This window comes from Homalodisca vitripennis, chromosome 4 (genome assembly GCF_021130785.1).
Source record: "Homalodisca vitripennis isolate AUS2020 chromosome 4, UT_GWSS_2.1, whole genome shotgun sequence".
NCBI classification, from domain to species: domain Eukaryota; kingdom Metazoa; phylum Arthropoda; class Insecta; order Hemiptera; family Cicadellidae; genus Homalodisca; species Homalodisca vitripennis.
Window position 1 is genome coordinate 182,180,190 of NC_060210.1, and position 25,959 is coordinate 182,206,148.

Below are 25,959 nucleotides of genomic sequence, written 5' to 3' on the forward strand. Positions count from 1 at the left end.
AATAAAAATTGTATATCTTAATATAGCAAGGAGGTATTGTTTAACATATTGTGAGTGATTGCAGTTTATTTTAAGTTTTAAAGTGAGTATATTGTGCACATGAAATTGGCAGTCCGGTTTATACAATTGAATTTGAACACTCTGCAGTCCTACAGAATCATCCCTAGATAAATTCTAATCTATTACTAATTTAAAAGAACAAAAATAAGTGCATTTAAAATAAGGCAATAATTTAAACTAACTTAAATTTAATGAAAAAAAAATTAATGTAACGTAAATTACTTTATTGATCTAACAATAATGAAAATAGTCAGTTAAAATTAAAAAGTTTTAAAGTTTCTCTGCAATATAGAGAACAGTGAAACATAATGATAAATCGTCAAAGCCTGCGTGTATGCAAATAGAAAAAAATTAGTGTCAAGAAAACGACATTCAACATATTGATATTGCCTATTTATTTATTCAAAAATAAAAATTGTATCTTGTTCGTATCTGTATTGATATCGTTGTTTTGTTTCCTTTGATTAGTTGTGTATGAAGAAATTGTTTTATTTCTTTTCTTGTGGTACAATAATACGAATTTATAAAGTTTACAACTTGTGCAGTTATTTTGAGATAAATAATTTGTTGCTTCACTATCAAAAACAGTTTTTAGACCCCTTTTTAGGTTAGTTTATAGAGTGTAACTGAACATGACAAATCATCTGTCTGGAGGAAAAGCAAATATAGCTCTACTTCAAGAATGGATTAGAAGTGAATTGCTGACACTAGTTGACAAATGTGATGGAAATAAGGTATATTGATAACAAACATATGGACTTAAATGATAAGTGGTGTCTCTGGTTTTTATACCTATTTAGACAATGTTTTTTTATTTAGCCCAGCCTCTTGTTGTAGGATAATCTTGTTTTACGCTATTTTGAACTGTTTTAAGGATTGTTATCAAACCATTTCATATATACATTTTTTTCCTACTTTGATATTATATAATAATCATACGATAAAAGAATTATAATACATTAACAAGAATAGTAATACATTACAATACAAAAATTAACAATAGGTATAACATTAAAAAATAACAAAACCAAATTTAGTCTTGGCCTACATATCAGACCAGATAGCAGTGTGCAACCTCTTTTTTGAAATGGAGGTTCGGAAAGGATTATCCCCAGAAAGGTGGACTTCCCTGAAGTACAAAAATCTTAAAGATTGCCTGCTAGAGAGTGTCGGTATTCCATTCCTCAACTCCTCTGACCAAACGCCAATAACTTTCAATCTCATATTCACCGTCTTTTTTTAAATTCTCACAAATCATTGTTTTGTAATAATTGAAAAGGGTCATTTTGTGGTTATATAAGAAAGAAAGAAAGAAACTTTATTTCTCACAAATAAAAAAAAGACAGATACGATTTTATAATATTATACAGACTAACCAAAAAAACATTACATTTACTTACACATAAACAATATATACATATGCAACTACAACTACTATTACACTATACATTACTATGAGAAATAAAGAGAAAAATCTCCAAGGCAAAGCCTGTTTGGAGTTATAAATATCATAAAATTAACATAAAACTAGCAGCTTTACAAACAGTACAGTAATATTCTTAGCAAAACTTATTTATTTTTAATCTGAGTGAAGTTCGTGAAAAACTAAATTAATACAAAAATCTTAACTAGACATAAAATAATCTACTATACATAAAATAATCAACTAAGCCTATATGTAAAAAATTAAACAAACAAACATGGAGAACATAATGAAAATAACTAGAACATAATTAGATGATGCATTATTAGCATTATTGGAAACAGATTACAAGGAAAGGAAACAATCTCATTTTAAACATTAATTTTAAAAAGTACTTCTTCAATATCCTTCATAGACAATAGCCACTTTTTAAGCTGTTTGAGAAAAATATAAATTGAATATTGACTCTTTATATGCTGCGGTAACAGATTAAAAAGTTTTGGTGCTAAAACACTGATATTTGTGTAATGTGCTTCTTGTTATCTATGATTTTCACCATTATCTGCACCTGATAGCTCATCTGTGTTCAGAACAGCTTAGTATAGCACCAACAACTGTCTCGTTGCCTTCACTGGCTTCTGGATAACCATGGCATCCATTATTCTACTGTGGCGCATTACCTCTAATACCTTCAATTAGTTTTTAAAGTTTTTTATGTGTTTTATTGTGGATTACGTGAACAGTTAAACTATTGAGAAATTAAGTTATTCCTTTTTAATTGATTGTGTATTTTTCATAGTAACAATATGAGTGTGTCGTGTTATTGTGTGTAATTTTTAAATCAAGAAAAGATATTTTTGTGTGACCAGTAGTTACCAAGTAGTTTTTAGTAGGTTGTACGCACATCCGAAATTAGGAAGTTTTGGGTACGTTAGTTTTGCTTATTTATTAAACTTATGTTTTTTTTACACAAACTATTTGTTTGTAGAAAGTTTGGTTAAATTTGTTTACATTAATTTCAAATTTACTTTTATCCACACCAGTCATGAGATTCGCATTTTTAACCAATTCATTGCAATCATTCTCCTACACAAAACAGTATAAGGTTTTAGGGATGAAAATAACAAATATGAATTTTAGAACATTAAAAGTGGAACTACTTTTCTTGTAAAATAGTAGGATGTTATGGTTAGGTGAATGTACAATATTTGTTTGCTTTTTCAAGTTGCATTTCCTAGCTATCAGTAATGACTGGAGGCATTTATGATCAGACCTCTAGAATTTGATCCTTTAGTGATAGGTACTATCTGAAGAGATGTAGTCTGTCACAATTCCGGTGGTGCTGCACCAAAAGTGCTGGCAGATCCAACGCTGATGATGGCTGAAGGCACTTGTATCAGGCTGATATGAAATTTTTTCCTCAAAATGTCTAAAACAGAAACGTCTTTAATTTGCATAAAATCACATTTTTTCAGCATTATTGTTATTTTACGTATCGAAATATGGCAAATGGCTGGTGTCATTAGCAGTCAATTCAAGGTTGACTCACAGTGATAGGAAGACCATGTGATGCCCAGCACAGATGTAAGAACAAAGAAATATTACTCTGCACGAGGAAAGTCGTTCCACTTCTTATGTTCTATAACTCTGTTATTCATCATTTTTACCCCTTGAAACCTTATATTGTTCTGTTTATGGTGACAATAGCAATACGTTAATAACACGAAATTCGTTTTTTGTCACTCTGGGCATTAATTTCATATTTATCATCAATAAGTACTAATGAAATAAAGGTGAAGAAATGCTTAAAAAGAATAAAGAAATACATTTTCATCTAAAGGGAGAAAATCTCTCTTGGTTAGGATAGTAAGCTCTTTTCTACATACGTACTTATGGATTTATCTACTAGTACTGTACAGCTTAATAACAAATTGTAGATAGGGAGAGAGGCCTTCTCATCAACATCGCTTCCTTTTGGAAGACGGAAAACAAGGACCGATCGTCATAATGAAATATAATTTTTACAGTAAGTCAAATAAAGTCTGTTATTTTTAATAATGTAGTATTTTAGGTTCCTGGTTAGAAAAACTTCCGAAAATAATGGCCTCCGGATAATACCAGTATTTCTAACACATTCTAGCCCATAAAGAATTTTAGAAATTAAACATGCTACTGTTTTTTCTTACTGAAACATTTGAATGTGTAGGTTAGTTTCCATCTGGTAACATCCTTCATTTAGAAGTAGGCCCTAATATGTACCTATGCAAGTAGCCTACTATTTAGTCTTCATACCAGGTAGTCTAATATGTCTGTGGGCTATCCTATATGTTCTATTTCGGATGAGTTTTAACTTATCTGGTAAAATATAAACATGATACAGCAGAAACTATTGTTCTCTCATTTGGACAGTCAAGTGAGACTTCTGAGGACTAGCAAAGGATTTAATTATTTATAGATGTGGAGATGAGTTACTGGGATAGGAGCAAGTATATATATGTGTATATCCATCAGTAGTTCATAATTTGTTTATATTGCTCCAGATGGTGAGATAGATCTGTAATTTTCTATATATTTAAAATTGGCAAAGAGTGTTCAGTGCGGAGTGTAGATGAGGATTGAGATGCATCAGCCACCAAGGAATTGTGGTGTAGGCTGCTTTATAGTAGAGACTGAAGCAAACTATCCTGTCCTTCTTTCACGTAGACCTTACGGGGATAATAACCACTATCATGGATGCACCATGATGAGTTGGCATGAGGTGGTCTCAATCCCCACATCCTTACTTTACCCAGATTCTGAATATCCCATCATTCCAGAAGCCACACAAAAAATTAGGTTTAAGTGTAATATAGGTTTCCTCAGGTTATTGTCTTAGTGAACTTTTCATCAGACTATGGAAGCAAACAAAATAAATATTAAAAAGAAGATTCGGTACTTTGGGATTATACCGACCACACCCAGACATGAATCGTTATTTCACATTTCGTTTCTACTGATTACTAGATTAGCGTAGAACAATATTTCGTCAATATAAAACAGGAATTGTCTTATCGCAAACACCTCCCCATCCTCAGACAGAGGTCAAAGTCGAGCGTCTAGTAGATAACGTGATTGCAGAGTCTCGCCGCCCGTTCAGCTGGTGCATCGCTTTGTTGTACTTCCGTGTTTTACCTCTACATTTCTCCAAACACAAAAATTCAACAAAAACAAACATTTACCAAACTAAACTTTTTATTAAAAAAACACTCAAAACTTGTTTTTATTCTTGATCACATTCCGCCACCCAAAATGCGAGTGCCTCCGGCCATCAGCGCGGGCTTCGGCAGCACCTTCGGTGCTGCCCCGCGCTGATGTCGACGAAAGAAAAACATCCCTCGAGATAGTACCTATCAGTAAAATATCAAATTCTAGAGGGGCTAATCAGAAATATAAATTGAATTGTAATGGAAAGGCAATGATGTACCGTGCAAATCACGTGATGCCGCGCGGCCTGCCGTAATCAGGATTCTCGAGAAAGATAAGATAACAGCGACAACAATACCGATCACAATACCTGGAAATGCTTGTAAGTTTGTAATTTTGTAATTGAAGAGTTGTTTTTTCGTTCTATCATGTTTGTTTCTATAAATTTCTATTTTTGTGTTCTTCATACTGGTGTGGTCGGTATAATCCCAAAGTACCGAAGATTCTTTTAATGAATTTGCATACTTAGGTAATAGTGCTGGATGATGAGCTGAATGGACCTATTGGACTTGTGGCAAAATCAACAGATCTTCAAGCTCACGGTATCACTAATGCCTTTATCCTGAGATCTGGTCGTCTGCCTTCTTCAGAGGCGAGAAATGTTATCTTCATCACCCGTCCAGTCCTGCGCCTCATGGACATAATAGCGGAGAACATCCATGGGTGAGTAAAACGGTTTGCTACTCTCTTCTCTTGTTCTCCTCATTGAGTAACTTGGTCCATCCAACATTACCCGAACAGTCCTCCACCACGCAGCTATGGTATCAAATGATATCTATATTTTTAATATCACATTATTCTTTCATACTCATTTGCCATGTAAATGTATCAAGACAAAAAGAAAACAAATATGGTTAATAACGGATAACTGGTTTAATTAGACACAATGTGGAATAGAGTTTTGTTCACAGCACGGTACCCACAAACACAACACCCATGATTGATAGCGCCATTAAAAAATTGTCTGATCACTTTAAATTACTTTACTTCATACAACAGCATGTATATGAGAACTATGAGAGTAAAAATATACTGCTTAACATTAAAAATTGGCTAATCAAGCCTTTTAATATTGCACTTGTGTTTCATGTCTAGTAGGATAATTAGAAGAATTGCTCTTCAAAGCTAATAAAGGCTCCAATATTGCACTTATGTGTTTCTTGTTTAGTAGAAGAATTAGAAGAATCACTCTTTAAGATTAATGAAACCTCTAATATTGCACTCATCTGTTTCTTATCTAGTGGGAAAATTAAAAGAATCGGTTTTGAAGGCTAATTGAGCCCCTAATATGCACTCATGTGTTTCTTGTCTAGTAGAATAATTAGAAAAATCACTCTTTAAGGTTAATGAAACCTCTAATATTGCACTTATCCGTTTCTTATCTAGTGGGAAAATTAAAAGAATCGGTTTTGAAGGCTAATTGAGCCTCTAATATGCATTCATGTTTTTCTTGTCTAGTAGAAGAATTAGAAAAATCACTCTTCAAGGTTAAATCACTCAATTGATTAAAAAGAGTTAAATTAATAACAACATATTATTTTCATTTACATTTTTCAGTGAAGAGCGAAGCAAAGTGAGGAGAGAGTTCCACATAATATTTGCACCAAGGAAAAGTTTACTCTGTGAGAAAAGGCTCAAGGTGAGTTAAAACTTTTGGTATAGATTGTTAGGATAAGGATTGATAAAATACAAGCACAAAATAGATTTGAGTGTTGTGTCACCTTCCTTTTACGAGCACTGTCTTACACTGTAAGACTTGACTCTTATAAAATGGAGTCATCTTCGTCTGAAGAGATTCTATACTCGTACATTACATTGTTATTAATTTTTTGGATCTCTTCAGACGATCACGACTCCAGATTACATGAGTCAAGTCTGTGACAGCGCCATATTCTAGATGCTGCACTAACATGCTAAACTCAACATTCAAATTGAATCACGCCTTCCCACCATAACTCCTTTATGTGTACAAAATAGATATTTAGTTATTCTTAAATATGTTGTAGGAAGATGTTATTTAGATAAAAATCAAAAGATAGATGCCTACTTGACTACAATAATATCGGCTGATATAGTTTCATGACTACCCACTTTATAACTTATAATTAATTAACCTGATCCAGAGAAACTGTGGTAGTAATTGTATTGACTTTTGATATTGTCTCTAAGGTTTTGATATTTTATTCACCTATATTTTTCATGTGGGGAAATAAATACAAACTCTGGCCAGATGATTGATCAGCTTGAGGATTGTACACAAAAGCATTATGTAATTGTCACTTTTGATATAACTCAATATATCACTAGTGTAATAATGAGAGTCATTACATGTCTGACAAAATATAATGGTTTTTGTCACTGTAAATAACATACATGGCATGTCGTGGTAAAAAACATTCAAGTCAGTACTTAAGGTACTAATCGGGCAAGACTGGTTTTATTTTAGTTCAATCAAGTTATGAAATAGTTGCTTTAATTGTTAACTTCATGTTCATTTTTGTTCTAATCTGGATTTTTGTCTCAATATACAGGGTTATGAAAGTAATGCACACCTGAGAAAAATATATTTATTCATCTGATTGTTATACATGGTTAAAATTCTTAAAAATAGTCTCCTCTCGCATCATTACATGAGAGACGATTCTGCTATACCTGGGAAGCACCCTGGAATTCCTCTCAAGAACCTTGTAACGTGAACTTGGATGTTCTCCACCGACTCCCAGTATTTTTTCCTTCAGCTCTCTCTTCAATCAGGGGAACAAACAAAATTCATACGGATCCAAGCCAGGACTTTAGAGAGGCAGGGGCACCATGTGGGTCTTGGTCTGGGTTATGTAGTGGGTAACGATGAAGACCCTGTGGCTAGGAGAGTTGTTGTGTTGAAGTTTTAAGACGTTTTTGATTTCAAGCCTGATACAAGCGGCCCAGTATTTCAGCCCCTTGAGCACCTCTTAGGTAACAGGCTGTGCTGACTGTTTGTCCTTATAGTACAAACTCAAAATTGACTATTCCTCGGATGTCAAAGAAGACAATCAGCATTGTTTAGTTGCGAGATATGCTCTTGCGCACCTTTTTTTGGGTTTGAGAGATGATCTTGTGTGCCACCTTCTGCATTGAGATCTTAAATGCATTTCTCCTCAAAGCCTCCTGAAGCATTTGATATGTTTCCATTGCATTCTTCCCAAACTGCACTTAAAACTTGATCGCATACCACAGTTCCAGCGAGCGCTTTATCAAGCCGTGACACAATAAAAAAAAACATAATTCATGCGAAGACACATCCTACCCTTCTTACTGCTTGGAGCAAATTAAGACTGGATGCGTTTGGAAGGGCAGAACCCCCCACTACATTATCGGACCAGTCCGAGCGTGTTGCAATAAATTGTCTCATCACAATAATAAAATTATGTGTATTACTTTCATAACGCACACTGTAGTTTTAATTTCATTACTAAAAATATATCCTTCATTTAAATAAATGTAACTTTAAATAGCTTATTGACTAATGTAAGCTTAATAATAATAATAATTTTGCTGTACAAAAAGATTTACATGCAATTAAGTGGTTGTATATGCGTAAACTTTGAAACTAGTTTCTTTTTACTATCTGAGATTGATCAAAGTGATACTCAAAATGGATTCAGCCATAATATAATATACTAAGACAATCAACTTCCAACCCATATAAGTATGCTCTATTTAATAATAAAAAATATATATTTTACCAATGGATGTATTTTTTCAGAACAAAGGTGTGTTTGGCAATTTGACCTTCATAGAGGAGTTGCCTTGTGATATTTTCCCATTTGACAGTGACCTCATGTCCATGGAACTGCAATATGCTTTTAAAGTAAGTTTACTTTTAAAAATCTCTGTAGCAGATAGAATAAACCTATACCAGCTTAAATTATTGAATTAAAGGACCTGGTAAAAGAGGCTAGTATGTGAGAAGTTAAAGCTGTTGCTGAATCTTTATCGTATTTTGGTGCTCTTCTTCTGAATAAATGTGATTCATTCTATACTAAACAATTCAGTTAAAACATTGGGTGATTGAACATTTAATAAACAAAAATTCCTCTGTTTCAATTGCATTAATTTTGTTTGTATTTTTTTCAAATCATTTGTTGGTGATGGCTACTTTTGTTTTTTTAAGTAACCAATTTCCAGCATTTGCAAGTACAAGGGTGGTTTTTCTTTCAACCTCCAATCTCACGCCATGAAGGTCAAACACGTGGTAGGTTTGCGCGGTCAAATGGTGTGGGCACCAGTCGATCGCACATCTTCCCCACTGCCGAGTTCAAGTTACTAGTTTGCGCTGAGCTGCTGTTGCATAAACATGGCCGCCTGTATTTATTCTCCCACCAAATGTGAATCCAGCAGAAATCTATCGAAGAATGTGCTGTGTTTATGGAGAAAACAGTATGAGTTGTGGTGTTGTGCGTCAAAATTACGTCAAAAGATGACCGAATGTCAAATTCAAGTTAATATCTTTGGCTTTCTACATCACTCACGTATGACACCATCACTTATAATGTTTTCTGCGTAAACACGGCACATTCTGTGATGGATTTCTGTTGCACTATTCCCTTCTGCTTGCAGGATACAAAAAACTCCTTAATTCACATTTGGCGGGAGAATCAATAGAGGCGGCCATGTTTATGCAACTGAAGCTGAGCACAAACTGACAACTTGAACTCGTCAATGATAAATGTTGTAGCAGATAAGATGCACGATCGATTACTATGAACACCGCGGACCTGCTACCGTTAACATAAAAAAATAATTGAGTAACTTTACTCCTTTCATTTTTGTAATATAAGAATATTTAGCTTTTGAAGTCTAGTATTAAAGTATATGAAAAATTATTGTTCAAAATTGTATTTCTTTCAGATGGACTACTCTTGGAATAAATTAAGTTTTTATTTATGTGGGGCATATATGACATGTGAGTTGTCTTGCATAATAAAATTAATAACAATGTAAAGTTACTATGTTGTAACTTAAACCATTTATTGCTTATGAATTTTTTTTAAGTAAACCAAGGGTAAGGAAAAAAGTACAGATGGTTACTGAATCAAATTAGAACATATTATTGGATACAAGAAAAAGGAATGTATGTAAATTTCATGGATTACAGGCCTCACGTCTTTTGGGTTTCTACATTCATCCTCTTAACCTTTTAATTGTTGAGTTTTCAACGATGTTGTTGCAAGCTACTGCTGGATTTATTTGCCATGCTCAGAGCTACTGTACAGTCAGTGCAAGTGTAGCGTGTTTCTCGTCTACTATGATCAACTGTAGCGATATCTTCATTTACCAAATTATCATCAAAATCTCTTGATTTGTCACGTTAGGTCGTGGTCGATAAATTGAGTTCCCATCTCGATCACCACCATTTTCAGAAAAGTTTCACTGCTGAATATCTAACTCACAACAACAACGCATACAGACAAGTCTAAAATTAATAAAACGCCCTTGTTATAATTACAACTAATTTCTGCCATACTGACTGAACCACAATTCGAATGGAAACATTTTTTAGTAGCAACAGGGCAAAACACAATTGGAAAACACTAGAAAACAATAATGTTTTTTTCTAACGTCCAGGTAAAACTTCACCATATGCTTTTGTGATAGTTCCTTAACTGACTGTCAGAGTGTAGTAGCAATTAAACAGCACTACTGTGAATTTGTAACAGTTCAGATTAACACTACTAGAGTCCAATGTATGTACATCATTTTACATCTGTCAGCCTTTGTGTTGTGAAGTAGCTGTTTGGAACATGTTAACACGGGTGGCAGTCAAGGGTTTTAAAATGGTTTATGTGGACGCTGTAAAAGTTTACTATATTGATATCGAGCTATGTGCCTTTTTTTATGCATGATCGATGTTAGGTTTAATCAATAATTTTGCTTATTTTCTCTAATGTATACAGGAGTACCAGCTGGAGAGTGATCCGAGTGCGTTGTACCAGGCGGCACAAGCTGTGATGACACTGCAACGACTGTACGGTGTCATCCCACGCGTGTGTGGTGTTGGCGCAGCAGCACAGCAGGTGTGGCAGCTGATGACGCGACTCTCTCTGGCGGTCACAACCCCCGCTCCTCCGCTGTCACACATCGACCAGCTGCTACTGCTGGATCGTGCAGTGGACCCACTCTCCCCCCTCACCACCCAACTCACGTATGAGGGCCTCATCGATGAAATCTTCGGCATCATTAACAGTCAGTAACATCTGTTCTTCATCTATTTGTTGTTAAGATTTATTAAGACCTGCTTGGGGGTCATCAATCAATTAAATACCATAACTACTGTCGGATCAAAAAGTATAGATATTTCCGAGTTTGAACATTAAAGAAAAACTAACGAGTAGAGCTAAAATAACAGGAGTTATATCAATGTTTAGCTTGTTTATTTCTGTGTTTAGACAAATAAAGTAAATTGTTTACAAACTTTCAGTTTTTCATTTCAGTAAAAACGAAAAAAGAGTTTTTAAATCTTTTCAACCAAACTCCAACTTTGAAAATTCATATCTCCGAAACTTGTGAACTGGTTAATACCAAATATTCATACAAAATAAGTACAAATGTATTGTTATGAAATTTTAGAGTGATTTGAAAAAATGTTCATGATAAATTACCATCTTAAGTTTTATTCTTGAAGGGCTGTTCAAATAAATCGGCATTGTTCTCGTTATGGAACTTTTAATATCGTTTATTTAGCATGTAATTTTTTAATCACTATTTAAAATGTTAAAATGCAGTTTTAATTGAACAGGTTTTGTTAATTTAACACGGCCTGCTCGTTTGAGCGTTAAAACCACCAGACAACAACCACGAGGCAACAAGGCCCTGGTGTTTTATATAATAAAATATAATGTCAAAGTTGTTTGCATTGGTAATTTATAATTAACTGTTTTGGATGAAAAATCATCTGTTAACTTAAATAATGTTATTATAATTAAAGCAACAATATGTTAAAGATGTTTAACAAGTTGTTTGGACACTGGCTAAAAACTCAAACTCAGAGCCGATTTGTGAGCTTGGCAGATATGGTGTTTATACCCAAAAAATAAATTTATGACTTTTTATTGCTCTTTGTACTTCTCTCCTGGTTATTGTTTGAAACTGAAATTTATTAATGTTATTGGAATTGTACTCTCGTTATTTGGATTGGGATTGATGCTGTTATCTGATGCTTTCTACTATTGTTGTAAAGAAGATGAAATGTTCTGTTATGTCTATTGGGTCTTTAGTGTGGATACCACTCATTTGTAGTTTGATTTTTCTTTTCTAAGTTCATGACTGTCAGAGTGCTTTATACTTATTGTCAACTTCGTTTATGTCATTTGTGGGTTACTGCTTACTTTGGTTTTGCAGATTAAAGTGATGGTGATAATTTAATAAAGAGATTGAAACAAAAATCAACATTTATAAAAATCCTCAGTGGGATTCCAGTTAGCGAATTTCTCCGATAGTTAGCGAAAGGTGTGTGGTTTATATTTATACTTTAAGTGGTGGTGTGGTGTAAGTTGGTAGCTGGCCAATGTTTTAATAATCTATGACATTACAGCTGATTTGAATACAATAAATCAATCTTTTATATTCGTTGACATGCTCTACATGTTTGATAGTCAGCTGACACTATAATGTATCGTACAAATTTTATGATAATTATTATGGTCATACTTATGATTATACTTATACTTATGATAAAAGTATTTAAAACCGTTAATATTAAGTTAAAATGTTTATAAGACAAAATTATTATCCCTACAGGCTTATTATTTAGAAGAGAAACTTGATTTAATTAGACATTGTTGTAGTTAAAAAAAATACGTCACCAAGCTGTTAGTGACTTTTGTTCGTGGAGTTGGAAAAAATGTAATAAATAAATATTTTATCTCCAACAGCCTAAAAGTGTCACCTCCAACTGTATTCCCATGCGATAAATAAAAAATAATATCATTTGAGGAAATACACATTTTATTTATGTCTCGTCAGTGAAAAAATGCATTAGTATTAAAAGCACAGTATGCAACAACCTTATCTTTGAAAATTCAATTCAAGCTTGTAGAACTACTTTTATTTGGAAGGAATTAATTGGTTGATGGGGATATGAATATCTGGAAGAAGAAATGGTTCTGAGATATGTCGCTTTTACTGTGTTCCACATTGATAGATTGGCAGATTTAAGGAAAAGTTTTCAGGGAGTGATATTAACGGTTTATGCGATCCGCTGCAGATACTGTGCATGTACCAGCTCACCGGTTCACTCAAGCGGACGAGGAGGCAGCGTCCGATATGATCCAGAACAAGAAGATAATCATACTCAACTCTGGAGATCAGCTTTATGCTGAAATAAGGTCTGTAGCTGCTGTTTGTATGACCACTTCCTTGTTCAAACATGACCATATCACATTTCGTTTTAAGAAGTGTCTTTAATATTTTTTGAAATGTAAAGCACATTTTGATATTCCTTAGGATAGAGAATATGCCAAATATTAATTTCAGTTACAACTTTTTTTCTGAAATGTTAATTATTAACCCTTTGAGGTCTCAATAAAAATTGTTTCGACTGTCCTCAGGTCGTATTTAATTTCTGTTAGTTTACAGTTCTTTGACAATACACAAATGCAAGTTTTAAATCCCTTTTTCTGCAACTTTTTTATTTTTTTCTCTTTATATATCAATGTCAATAACCTAAAAAGAATGTTTACATTATTTTATAGTATTTTTTTTATAACTTTAAGTAACATTTAAAAAATATAAAAAAGAAGTATAAAAATATAAAAACATAATTTTTATTTTTTTATAAGATGTAATAAACCAAAATTACATGAATACAGGTGAAAAGGCACTAGGATCTCATCAGATACATGTTATTCATTATATGATATTATATATAATACATTATATATATATTATAATTTTGCCTTAGTCCAGCCCTAGGCCTACTTTGGGTAACATGTCTAGCTCTTCCTCTTAGTCTACTAGTTTGTAGCCTAGGCCTAACAGTATTATTTGCATCTCCTTGTCCTACTTCTATCACATTATCCACGAATTGATCAAATTCTTCCCCATCATTACCTAGTTTCCAATCTAAACACATCACTTTCGTCGTCTAGGTTACCGGCGACTAGGTTACCGTCATTTACCACAATGTTTTCAGAAGAATTTTCATGATTCAACTAACAATCACTATCACGGTCTTCTTCAATAATTTGTTTTTCATTTTGGATACTAATTTCACTGAAAATACTATCACAATCATCTAATTCATCTAATATTTCGTCATCGTCAGTAAAATTTGTACTTGGACCAGCCATATTTGTAAACACGGCGCAAGTGCAGACGTCAGTTGTATTGGTCTTCTATTTTCACTTCCAATGCCTCCTATATCGTGAATAAAGATCGACGTAGCATTCACGTAACCAAAATAGAAGTCCAAAGTACCAAATAACTCAAATACCGAACAGCAATAGGTTAGAAATGGACAAACAAGCAGTGACATTATCCGGTCGACCTATTGTCGACATGCGAGCGTTCAGCGAAACTGCCGCGGTCGATCTATAGTCGACGACCGACTGCAAAGGGTTAATTGAACATCTAACTTATAAATTGAGTGATCAAACTTAAAACTTAACATTAACATCAAAATAATAAAAGCTGGAGGTTTTATGTTGGACATGTGAATAGTAAAATTTGATATAAAATATAATACAAATCAAACATTATATCTTGAGATCGACTTAGATATAGTTTGCATTAATGTAGGTATAAGAAAAAATTTAATAGTCAAATATCTTATAGTTAATCAGATGTTTTAGGAGAGTTGAATAACTATTACTTTGAATTTGTATTGTATCTAATTATTTGGCTAGATTTAGATATAGATGATTTATTTATATATTAGTAACAATGTTGCCTACATAAAATATTTATCTTACAGTTTTATTGATTGAAGCGCGGCTAGCGCCTTTATACATCGATCGCTAGCATACTTATTCTTTGTTTATTTTTGACAATGGAAGGATTGTGAAGGAAACAGGATTTTTCTGGACATTTGCCATCGTCAACAAAATCAGTAACACCTTTTGTTTCACTGAGCGATGGCAAATGTCCGGAAAAATCCTGTTTCCTTCACATTGTACTTATATTTTTGTAAATATGTTAAATGTATGAAGTTTTTATATCTTGTACGCTTTTTAGTTTTAGCCAAAATTAAATATTATGCCACCAGCCATACGAGGGCTGCTATTTATATTTCTGGCCTTGGCAACACTGATTGCTGCTAGGCACCAGCTGATGTTTCCAGTGCAACCTTCACATTGTTAACACTTTGAGTGCTGGCCCTAAATAACATGCAACTCTGTAGAATGCTGGGCATTTTTGGTGGTTTTCACAAATTTATTAAAAAAAAAGTATTTAAGATATAAGAAAAATATTTACATGCCTTAATTCAGCTTACTTTCATCTTTATTTTAACGTGAGATTGTTAGTGTTTTTTTAAAAAACTACACATAAAAACTTTTTTTGAAAAACATATATTTTTGAAAAAAAAATATATTTTTTGAGACAGTTTTTTTATCTAAAAAACTAAACTAAGCATATATACTATTATTTACAATGACCCATTTACAAATATAAACTGTTCTTTGAATAATACAAATCATGTTTTTATGTTTTGTAGTTTTTTGACAAAAAAACTATGCCGACATGTTGATGTGTCGGCATCACTTTCGCCGTCAGTACTGTTTTCAGCATCTGTAACATAATAATATACCGTGTAAAATATGAGTATATTTTCATTTTATTCATATGAATAGGGTATTAGTTGAATAAAGTTAATTTATTTTAATACAAATTATAGTTTGATTCACGAAAACAATAACATAACCAAAATTTTAGACTGATGTTTATATAGACTTATTCTTACCTGAAATATGTGTCTCATCTTCTTCCATGAAATCAGGATCGATGTCAGAATCGTCAAAAATACTATCAACACCAATAAAACTATCTTCATCTAATACATCACTGATCGCAACCGTCGTTCAAGCTGCGATAAGCCATGATTGCGACATCGACTGCCGGCTGCAACGAAACAATGTAAGCGGCACGTAAACAATGCGACCGAAGTCGCTTTGTCATTAAGCTCATTCAATACATCTGACGCTTTCTAGCGGTTAATTGTGTTACTAAAAACCCAAATAACATTGTAGAGTAGGCAAAACCCGTTTAAATACGGACAATGTAATATAATATCAATTGAAATGACAACCACGTAAAACTACGGGATTAGCATTCTTCGGAAGTTTCGCTGTTCCGTAAAATTACGGGTTTAGCACTCTAAGTGTTAAACATAACCTCAACGAAAACATTTTGTCATTTTATTGTTGTTAGTGTTAGTGATAGCACGTTGAAAAAGTGATCTTAGGAGAAAATAGAATTAACTCGTGAACATTTTTGTGCAATAATTTTTCATAATTTTCGACGTGGCCTGACACGACAACAGTGCTTAGATGAACTTAATTCCTTATATGGTAATGAAGCACCTTCTTACAGCACCATTAAAAACTGGTATAACGAATTCAATCGTGGCCGACAATCACTCAAGGACGAATCCCGTGAAGGTCGTCCAACAACGGTTGTTGTGTCAGAAAACATCGATGCTGTGCATGACCTGATAAAACATGATCGTCATGTAACATATCGCGAGATTGAGGCTTCTTTAGGCATTAGTATGACAAGCATCAATAATATCTTGCATGAACATTTGCATGTGAAAAAGGTTTGTTCACGTTGGATACCGCATAACCTAACAAACGCGCAAAAGGATGCTCGTGTTGATTGGTGCAAGAAAATGTTGCAGAAATTCGCTCAAGGTGCATCAAAAGCAGTTTATAATATCTGCACAGGTGACGAATCATGGATATACTCATATGATCCTGAAACAAAACAGCAATCTACCGTATGGGTCTTTCAAGAAGAGCCAAATCCAACCAAAGTTGTTCGTGGAAGAAGCACATCAAAGCAAATGGTTGCCTGTTTCTTCGGCATAACCGGTCATGTGGCGACTGTGGCATTAGAGCAACGTAAGACGGTTAATTCGGAATGGTACACCACTATTTGTTTGCCAGAAGTCATTGAGAAACTTCGGGAAAAGTCAAAGAAAAGACGCATCATTATTCTGCATCACGACAATGCGAGCTGCCACCGATCGGCTGAAACAATGGAGTTTTTGACAAGGCAAAACATTGAATTGATGGGTCATCCGCCGTACAGCCCTGATTTGGCACCTGATGATTTCTTTTTGTTTCCGAACATCAAGAAAAAACGTGGACAACGGTTTTCTACACCTGAAGAAGCAGTTTCTGTATTCAAAACAAATGTTTTAGAAGTACTTAAATCGGAGTGGAAAAAGTGCTTTGAAAATTGGTTCCAACGCATGGTAAAGTGTATTGATCTTCATGGAGAATATTTTGACAATAGATTTAAAAAATAGATAAAATAGATTTTGTCTTTAAATGCTTGTGTTTTCATTCTTAGGCCACAAATATAAATAGCAGCCCTCGTAACTCTTGTACAAACTAAAAACTAAAAATTCACTTTTTTGAAATCTTTTATGTTTCCAAGAGTGCAGTGACTACATTTAATATAGACATAGGTTTATTAACTTAAAGAGAAATGTTCCTAGAACATTTCTGATTGAAATTGTATGCAGTATAATTTGGGTAATGTTTATGTAAGAAAATAAAGATGAGGCAAAGTGTGAGATACCTAGAACAATACACCACTAAGAGAGATTGACGTGCCAGTCCCAGGACTATGCCAAAGCATTAGAGAGCCATTGGTGAGAGCTAATTTTGCCTGGTGAGTTACCAAATAAAGGTGGTGAAAACATGTTTGCCTACCTATCTCATTCTGAGAGAATAAAGTAATTCTTCAGATGACGTGTAAATTAATTTCACAATACAAAGTTGTGTTTTTGTGGACAATTTCTAAAGCTAGACTGATATGTGAGTCAAAACTGGAATTTACATAGAAACTTACTATAGCATACTATATATTGCTCTGTGCAGGGACAAGAACTTCAACGGCGTGGGAGCTGCTTTGAGCAGGAAGGCCAAGCTGATCTCGTCTCAGTTGGAGGAACGTCGCGGAGAGAAGACAATACAGGAGATGAAGCAGTTTGTAGCAAGACTGCCACATATGCTGGCCACCAAGAAGTCCCTTGCTACACGTATGTATGTGGCAGAAACAATTAGTGTTTGTCACTGACTTATACAAAACTTGTTTCGATATTTACTATTCAAAAGAATCAATATGTTACGTAAACAAGGAACATCTGTAGAATCATATTTAATCAAATTAAATTTGTAGGTATCACTTGGGGTACACGCAAAAACATTGAAAAAACATACTGAAATAAGCCTACATACATTTCTCGTTATACTAAGTCTCGTTTAATGTAACGTTATACATTTCTCGTTTAATATAAAAAAAATGATTTTTACCATTACGGTTTTTTGCCATTATTACTGAAAAATTCAACGGCAAATAAAAAAGTCTGGAAATAAGCCATTGTCGTGAACGTGTTAATGTAATGTGGTAGTTATGAAAACATCTTTCTTTTGAACTGATGTTCTTTTTTATTATTCTGATGAATTGTTTTGTCACAAATAGACTTCGAGTTGTATTAGACATTACTAAGAATCATGCCATCCTGACCAAGTTTTTAGTTTGCTCATGGAGACTTCTATATTTTCCTCATGATATCGTAATAATAATGTCCACAGATACAACGATAGCAGAGATGATCAAGGAAGTGACCGATACAGACCAGTTCATGGACTTCCTGGATTGTCAACAAGAGATGATGCTGTGTGTGGATACTGACAAGGTTCAGCCATATATTGAGGACTGTATCGCGCACAAGGAACCTCTAGTCAAGGTAAGCATTTGTAATCCGAGTTCTATAAGGATGGATAAACACTTGTGCTGAGTTGTTGTTTCAGTGTTGGAGGCATTTGTTGGAAAATTATTGATATTAAGAAGAGTACGAATACAGTAATATCTATAAATATTAAAAAAAGTACCTACATGATGAAGATTATGTTTTCATAAGTATAGAAATTACATATTTTTTAAAGGTTCTGAAATATAATGTGTTGCAGGTGCTGAGACTAATCTGCATGCAGTCTGCCACCAATAGTGGACTCAAGCCCAAGGTTTTGGACTACTACAAGCGAGAGATAGTGCAGGCCTATGGCTTCCATCATCTGCTGACTCTCATCAACCTGGAGAAAGCTGGACTCCTCAAAGTTCAGGTGACTACTGGATAGCAAGAAATCACGATTTTCTTCAAAGACATTTTGATATATATTTTTAAGGATATTTTAAATTGGTGTTCATTTCTAAACATGAGCATTATTGGGAAATAAGTGTATGCTATATTGGCAATCTCAGGAATGGATGAGCTAGGGAAATCACAATACCTCTAGTGTAAAGGAACTATAGTTAGGAGTCTTGGTGAATGCAGTTGAGGTTTTGGACTTCAGGTCTGACTTATAGAAATCACAGGCTTTTTCTTTACCAGAGCACTTTTTATGTGTACTGACCACCTCAAATTGTACAGATTTTCCCTGTTACTCTGCTTAAAAGTACTCTGTGCATAACTATAGTCTAAGGAATAGGTAGAGTTTACCCGTTGAAGTGCAAACCATTGATGCTGAGGATGTAGAGGATGCAGTGAGATATTTTCTTAGATCTACTGTTACAAGAAAGTGTGAGAGTGTATCCAGTAATGTGCAAGCTACTGAAGCTGACATTGGAGGATGGCATGCTCAGATCTACTGTTGAAGGAAAGAGAGATTGTATATCCAGTAATGAGCAAGCTACTGAAGCTGACATTGGAGGATGTTATGAGATACATACTCAGATCTACTGTTGCAGGAAAGACAGAGAGTGTATCCAGTGGTACGCAAGCTACTGAGGCCGACAGTGGAGGATGCAATGAGATACATGCTTAGATATAATGTTGCAGGGAAGATAGATAGTGTATCCAGTAGTGTGCAAGCTACTGTGGCTCACAGTGGAGGATGCAGTGAGATACATGTTCAGATATACTGTTGCAGGAAAGACAGAGAGTGTATCCAGTGGTACGCAAGCTACTGAGGCGACAATTGGAGAATGCAATAAGATACATGCTCAGATATACTGTTGCAGGAAAGACAGAGAGTGTATCCAGTGGTACGCAAGCTACTGAGGCTGACAGTGGAAGATGGCAGTGAGGTAGCACCCACCGACGTGAGCTATGTGCACAGTGTGTACGCTCCACTCTCTGCACGGCTGGCCCAGCACCTGGCACGTGCAGGTGGCTGGCGAGGACTGGCCGATGTGCTGCCATTGCTACCCGGACCGTCCTTTGAAGAAACCCAGACTATTCCCGGTCAGCCAACCAGACGTGAGTCGATGCCTCCATATAATTGTCCACATTTTTATCCAGGAAAACACTTTGGTTTGTTTTAGATATTTTTTCCCTTTTCTGACCTATGGGATGACCATTTGGGGAATTGAATCGGTCCATGCAAAAAGGGCTTCAGTTATGATTTTGCCCAAAATGAGTTAGTGATGAAAATGGTTTGTTCAGATGTGTGTTCATCTATACATCTATACATGTAAAAAGGACTTCAGTCAAATGCTCAGAATACATTAGAACATAGTAGAAAATTTACAGTTCCCTGCAAAAAGGACTTGAGTCAGTTACTGAAGCCCTTTTTGCATGGAATCCAATGAGTTTTTTCTTCATAATTTCTTCATTCTTATATTTTATGTCCAGTACTGTTTAGGTTGGCACACCTACCAATTACACCAAATAAGCAATTTATCCAGCTGTTTTGTTTATCCATAAGTGATTTTGTTTGTTGAGGTTAGATGGTCACAGATTGCAATTTATCATCATTGTAACATAATGGATACTGAAATGATAGAAGATGGTAGTCTTCCTTTAAAGAATCAACATAATGGTAGGGAAAGAACCGCAACTCCCTCAAATTGGAAAAGAAATGTGAAAAAGGTGGCTAAGTTGAGAGATGAGGAACATGACTACGATTAAGCGTGAACTTAAAAAACACGATAGGCTATATTCAGTTGAAGAAATCAGAACTCTTATCATTGCAAGCAGCAAGCCAGGGAAGTTTATGGTAAAAGAGGTTCAAACAGAAGAAATACTGAACATAAAAGACTGGTGGCCCCGTTTTTACAAAAAGTCATGCATCTCTGAAGAAACACGAAGTCAGGCTATTCCTAAAAACGAAAAGGTCCAGTTTGGAATCAGCTCTTTTATGCATTCTCATTATGATAACAGCCTACCTGGAACAGTAATGGCCTCTCACTTTATTGATAGTTTAATCAAACACACGTTCAGATTGGCTTATGATTCCAACGACATACCTGCTCTTCCAACATCGTTGGCATATCCCGAAGGAAAAGTTCCCATCAAGAAAACCAAAATCGAAGACATTTCAAAACTCAAACCATATATTCCACAACAGTATGATGAGTTTTACTCAGAAATATTTGAGTGGCCTACAGTAGATATTCATAGTGTTGAAGACCAAGATGAAGTTTTAAAACTACAACTAACGAGTATTCCTGTAAATTTCCATATTTTATAATATCATGTTAAATAAAACTTAGTTGATGAAAGAGAATTAATGTTATATTAATAATTTTAAAGTAACCTTACCTCAAACAACTCTGACATATTTTAAACAATAACAAACTTTTTTTAAAAATATATTAGAAAAATAAAATTGCTTCCATGCAAAAAGGACTTAAGTCAAGCAAAGAAAACAATTTTTTTTCACCAAGAAAAATAAAACTAAAAAATTCCAAAAAAGTGTTCAATTGTAAGGAACTATAACACAAATAAAATGTATTTTTTTCCAATAACATTCTATAAAAACTTTCTTAAACTTTCAGATAGTTTTTTTTTAGTTTTCTCAAAATGAGTTTCTCTTATGACTGAAGCCCTTTTTTACATGGACCGATTTCAATTATCTTAACTCTGTTGGGAGAGTTTTTTAACTACAAAAAAAGCTGTTAGAGTGATTTGTGACCTGTGTAGTTGTGACAGTTGTTGGGCAGAGTTCACTATTGTAAACCTTTTGATTTTGCCTTCACTGTTTATATTTTCTATCTCAATGTTTACATCCAAAAATCTACAATATTTCCTTAAGTATTCTGCCATAAATGGAGTTGCATCCATCATTCCACATCACCACATCAACATCTTCAAAAGTTTCATGTCATATGTTGGTTCTAATATATCCAATACTCTGCCTCATAGTTTGAAGACTTCTTCAACTAAGGCATCTTTTAAAAAGAATTAAAAGCAGTACTTGATAAACATTCATTTTATTTTGTGGACCAGCTGTTGAATGGAACTCCTAAGTCTGGGCTATTAAGTAATGCTCAATTGATAATTACTTAGTTTTATTAACTCAATTTTTATGCCACTTAACAATTAATATTCTAAGTCATTGTATTTGAACATATACTCGTACAATATAGGCTAATTTATTCATAGTCCTGATATAATATAATTAAAACTACGAGTATTTGATGACTATGTTCTATGCATGCATATATCTTTGAACAATAAACATTTTGATTTGATTTGATGTGCAGTAAACTTTGTTTGCATAATATTGAACAAGAGTAAATTCAAATATAATTCAAACATATTTAATGTTTACTGTTTGCCAAATAATAATAGGAAACAATTAATTGTCAAATTTTCAGCTAAAACATTAAAGGTACAGAATATTTTCAACTAAATTTATTTAGTATTTTTCTGAACATACCATGTATTCTCAGAGGTTATGATGGAAAAATTAATTTTACAGAGCACTTTAACATTAGTTACATTGTGTGTTTGTAGTAATTTTTAAAACTGTTAGGTCAAAATTGTGTTGTATTTTTTTTGGTCCATTATACAAATGCGGTAAACGCAGTTACAGTTTAAACGCTGTACAAATGTGTTGTGTGTACAGGTGGGTCTATAGACAGTAAACATTCCACGGCCAGTGATACAGGTTCCAAGGTAATCCTGGTGTTCTTCCTTGGCGGCTGTACCTTCGCTGAGATATCTGCTCTACGTTTCCTTTCTCAGCAACCAGACTGTGAGTGCATTTTCACTGTAATCTTTGTGAGCAGACCATTGTTACACCTTTTAGGACGAGGCCAAAATTTTATATGTGAAAAATCTTTTTTTCTACTTTGACCCATGTTCCAAAAACTGTGTACATGGAAAATGTGCGATTTGGTATGCTTTTGAGAAAATAATTATATCTATATAATTATTTATTCCAAAGCTCTGGTTTTAGGTATACATTTTTTTACCTATAATATATTTACTGAAAAGTTTATATATATTTAGGTAATAGAAATTTTATCTCTTAAAATTTAAGATTTATAGGAAAAAACTATTAAATTAAAAAATATTTTACCATGGGAAATGTTATATTGTAATTTTATAAGTAATTTTGCATAAATAAATGTACAAAATTATGAAGCTCTAGTATTTCAAATAAATACACTGTGAATACATAAACCAATTAGGTATATTTGCTAAAACATAGTTTTTATCATGATTACAGACAAAAAATTATAGCCTACTTAGAGAAAATAAAGGTGAAAACATAGCTGAAGGAATATAAGACTACCTTTCAGATGAAATAAATAAGTGAAGGGATAAGGAGCTTTATAATCTAGTCAAATATATACATATAGAATACAAAAATAATATGGTTGTGACTTGTAAATCATGAATATATATATTAAAAAAAATGTTAAAAGTCCACCAGCAGTAGATTTCTTGGCCATTCCTTCTCGGTTAGGACCGGCAATAAAATCGTACGGGTGGTCCTAAAAGGGTTAAATGTTTGGTAACATAATCGTTTTGCATGTGATAATCGTTTTGCTATGCCAATAAATAAATTAAGTCAATGTGGTTAAATGTATTCTATTATAGACTGCAACTCATATTGTATTATCCATAGTGACAAAAGGATTAAAGCAACAGAGTTAATTAAAGTGTATAGTAATTTTTTTACTTTCAGCAGCTGGCCATGGACTCCTTTTGGGAATAAGATGCAATAGCCACATTGAGGTTTAGATTAAATTGGCAAAGACAGTTTGGTGTTGAAATTTCAAGTTGTCTATGGTATTGTATTTTGTTAGCTATAATACTACCAAATTGTGTGTAACCAATCTATTTATTAGTTCAGAAATATAGCTGACAAAAAGATTTTCTAAAGCAACATGTGAGATGTTGATGTCAATTAGAGCAAATGATTGTTTATCCACTATAAAAAATACGCATACACATTTATTTCACCATTTTTTTCTGATTGTAAAGACTTAAAAATGATAGCAATCAGTAAATCAGTACTTAGTTATTCACAATAGTCTTGATGAATGCAGGTATATGATGCATCAAAATTATATGTTATTCATATGAAATAAATAAATTGTTCAACTTACATTCTGCAGTTGTTAAAATTAAAAACTTATTTCTGGTACTGTAGTTCTGCAGAAGGTTGTCACCTGTTGTACAAGGGTAAAAATTTCAAATATGATGCTTGATCCAAAATTTGGTTTACGTATAAAATTACGTATTTGCTTTTAATTGTTCTAAAATATTTGAAAGTTTATAAACATTTTTTTAAATATACGACAATGAAACAATTATTACTAAATTAGTTTTAATGTTAAACTGTAATAAAAACACACACATATTATGCATTAGAAAATTGTACAAATACTTGTTTTGAAGACCTTGAGCAAAAATACAACAGATCCAAGATGCAATACAAGATTCCAGAACCCCATAGCTTTTTATATCAAATGAAAATACTGTGCTTAGAAAACAATTACTTAGGAAAATGAATAATTAATAACTCTGTTTCCTACTTGACAAATATAATGTCTAAAATATTATCATTGGGTGTTCCAGCAAATGTGGAGTTCTTGATAGCAACAACAAAACTGATAAACGGCAACTCCTTCATTGAGTCTTTAATGGAACCTATGCCTCAGGTCAGTATTACTGCCCTCTCAAACCCCATCCTATGACTTGTTTTAATATTCCACTTGTCTTCTCTTTGTTCATATATAGGAGATCTTATTTTGTTTGTTGAATATTTTAAATAAGGGTTGTATAACTATGTAATTAAATTTTTGCTGTGGTTGCAAATTACAGTATAATGCTGTTTTGAGACTTCATGCACACAACAAAAAATTAATACAAAAATAAAAATAACACTGCATTTATGTCCAAAGTGTTTCCAAATTTTAAAATGTTCTATTTAAATTATGCTTTAGAGAGGCAGTAAAAATTAAAGCTTTACTAACTAATTAGCAACAATGTTCATGTATTCTTTCTAACCGTCAAAAGAGAAACAATAATTGTTTATACAATACAATTATTGTATTCTGGTTAAGCTGTTTTTACAGTGAGTCTTCGTTTTAATGCTTCTTTAATCTGGAATATGTTATAAATAATTATTCCAATTATTCATGTGTTATACAACGTTTTTAATTGTAATTCTAAAATGGCATCAATTATATATTTTTATTTTATAATCTCAAAAATTAAAGTTAAAAAGATCATGCGTAAACTAAATGAATACACTATTATTTTTCTTCTTGTTGTTTTATGTATAAATAATAAGAGCTGTTTATTTAATTTATACATGTTTGTTTTATAGTTACAATTCTGTTCTTATTTTTCAGGTTTAGCTTTTTACCTCCGACTGTGATGAAGCTGATATACCAAAGGCTTATTGAACTTTTATACTTTATTATAGTCATCTAATTAAATATGTTTATAATTGTAAATACTAATAAATATAATATGCTTATAATTTCTGTTAAATAGTTCTACATTTTATTGAAGTTTTCCTACCTTAAATGCCTTACCAAAAGAGGAATTTTTGTGACAAGTTCTTTTTCTGATTATTTGCTTTAGAAGTTATTTTGCATTTATATTATCAAGGAACTGACTTTGATCTTTTTTGTCAAAAACTGAGTACAAGTTTTTTAAGTAAATACCATTTTTAAATTCCAACACTGCAGCGCTGCGGTTGGTATTCTGCACCTACCCACTGTCTACCTAAAATTGTTAGCAAACCACAGACTCATCATGGCAAAAATAAATCGTG

General features: G+C 33.3%; 1 protein-coding gene across 2 annotated transcripts; it reads left to right on the plus strand.

Annotated features, from left to right (window-relative positions):
• The first annotated feature begins 457 nt into the window (after positions 1-457).
• Positions 458-25,673, plus strand: LOC124360742 (vacuolar protein sorting-associated protein 33A). 2 transcript variants are annotated; one of them, XM_046814602.1, is made up of 13 exons: positions 461-794; positions 5,196-5,389; positions 6,284-6,365; positions 8,472-8,576; positions 10,663-10,951; positions 12,972-13,092; positions 17,812-17,972; positions 18,529-18,683; positions 18,907-19,059; positions 19,958-20,195; positions 22,789-22,917; positions 24,753-24,835; positions 25,532-25,673. In XM_046814602.1, exons 1-13 carry the CDS (start codon positions 693-695, stop codon positions 25,535-25,537), a joined length of 1,818 nt encoding a protein of 605 aa, XP_046670558.1. In that variant the 5' UTR covers positions 461-692; the 3' UTR covers positions 25,538-25,673. The 2 variants fall into 2 exon arrangements, with proteins under 2 accessions (XP_046670559.1, XP_046670558.1); XM_046814603.1 differs by lacking the exons at positions 19,958-20,195; positions 22,789-22,917; positions 24,753-24,835; positions 25,532-25,673 and adding an exon at positions 19,685-19,925 and having other exon boundaries at positions 458-794.
• Positions 25,674-25,959: the final 286 nt, after the last annotated feature.

Coding starts and splice junctions, on each gene's coding strand:
- LOC124360742 (XM_046814602.1), top strand. CDS start 693: ATGACAAATCATCTGTCTGGAGGAAAAGCAAATATAGCTCTACTTCAA. Junction 795..5,195: donor ACAAATGTGATGGAAATAAG/GTATATTGATAA, acceptor TTGCATACTTAG/GTAATAGTGCTGGATGATGA. Junction 8,577..10,662: donor AACTGCAATATGCTTTTAAA/GTAAGTTTACTT, acceptor TAATGTATACAG/GAGTACCAGCTGGAGAGTGA.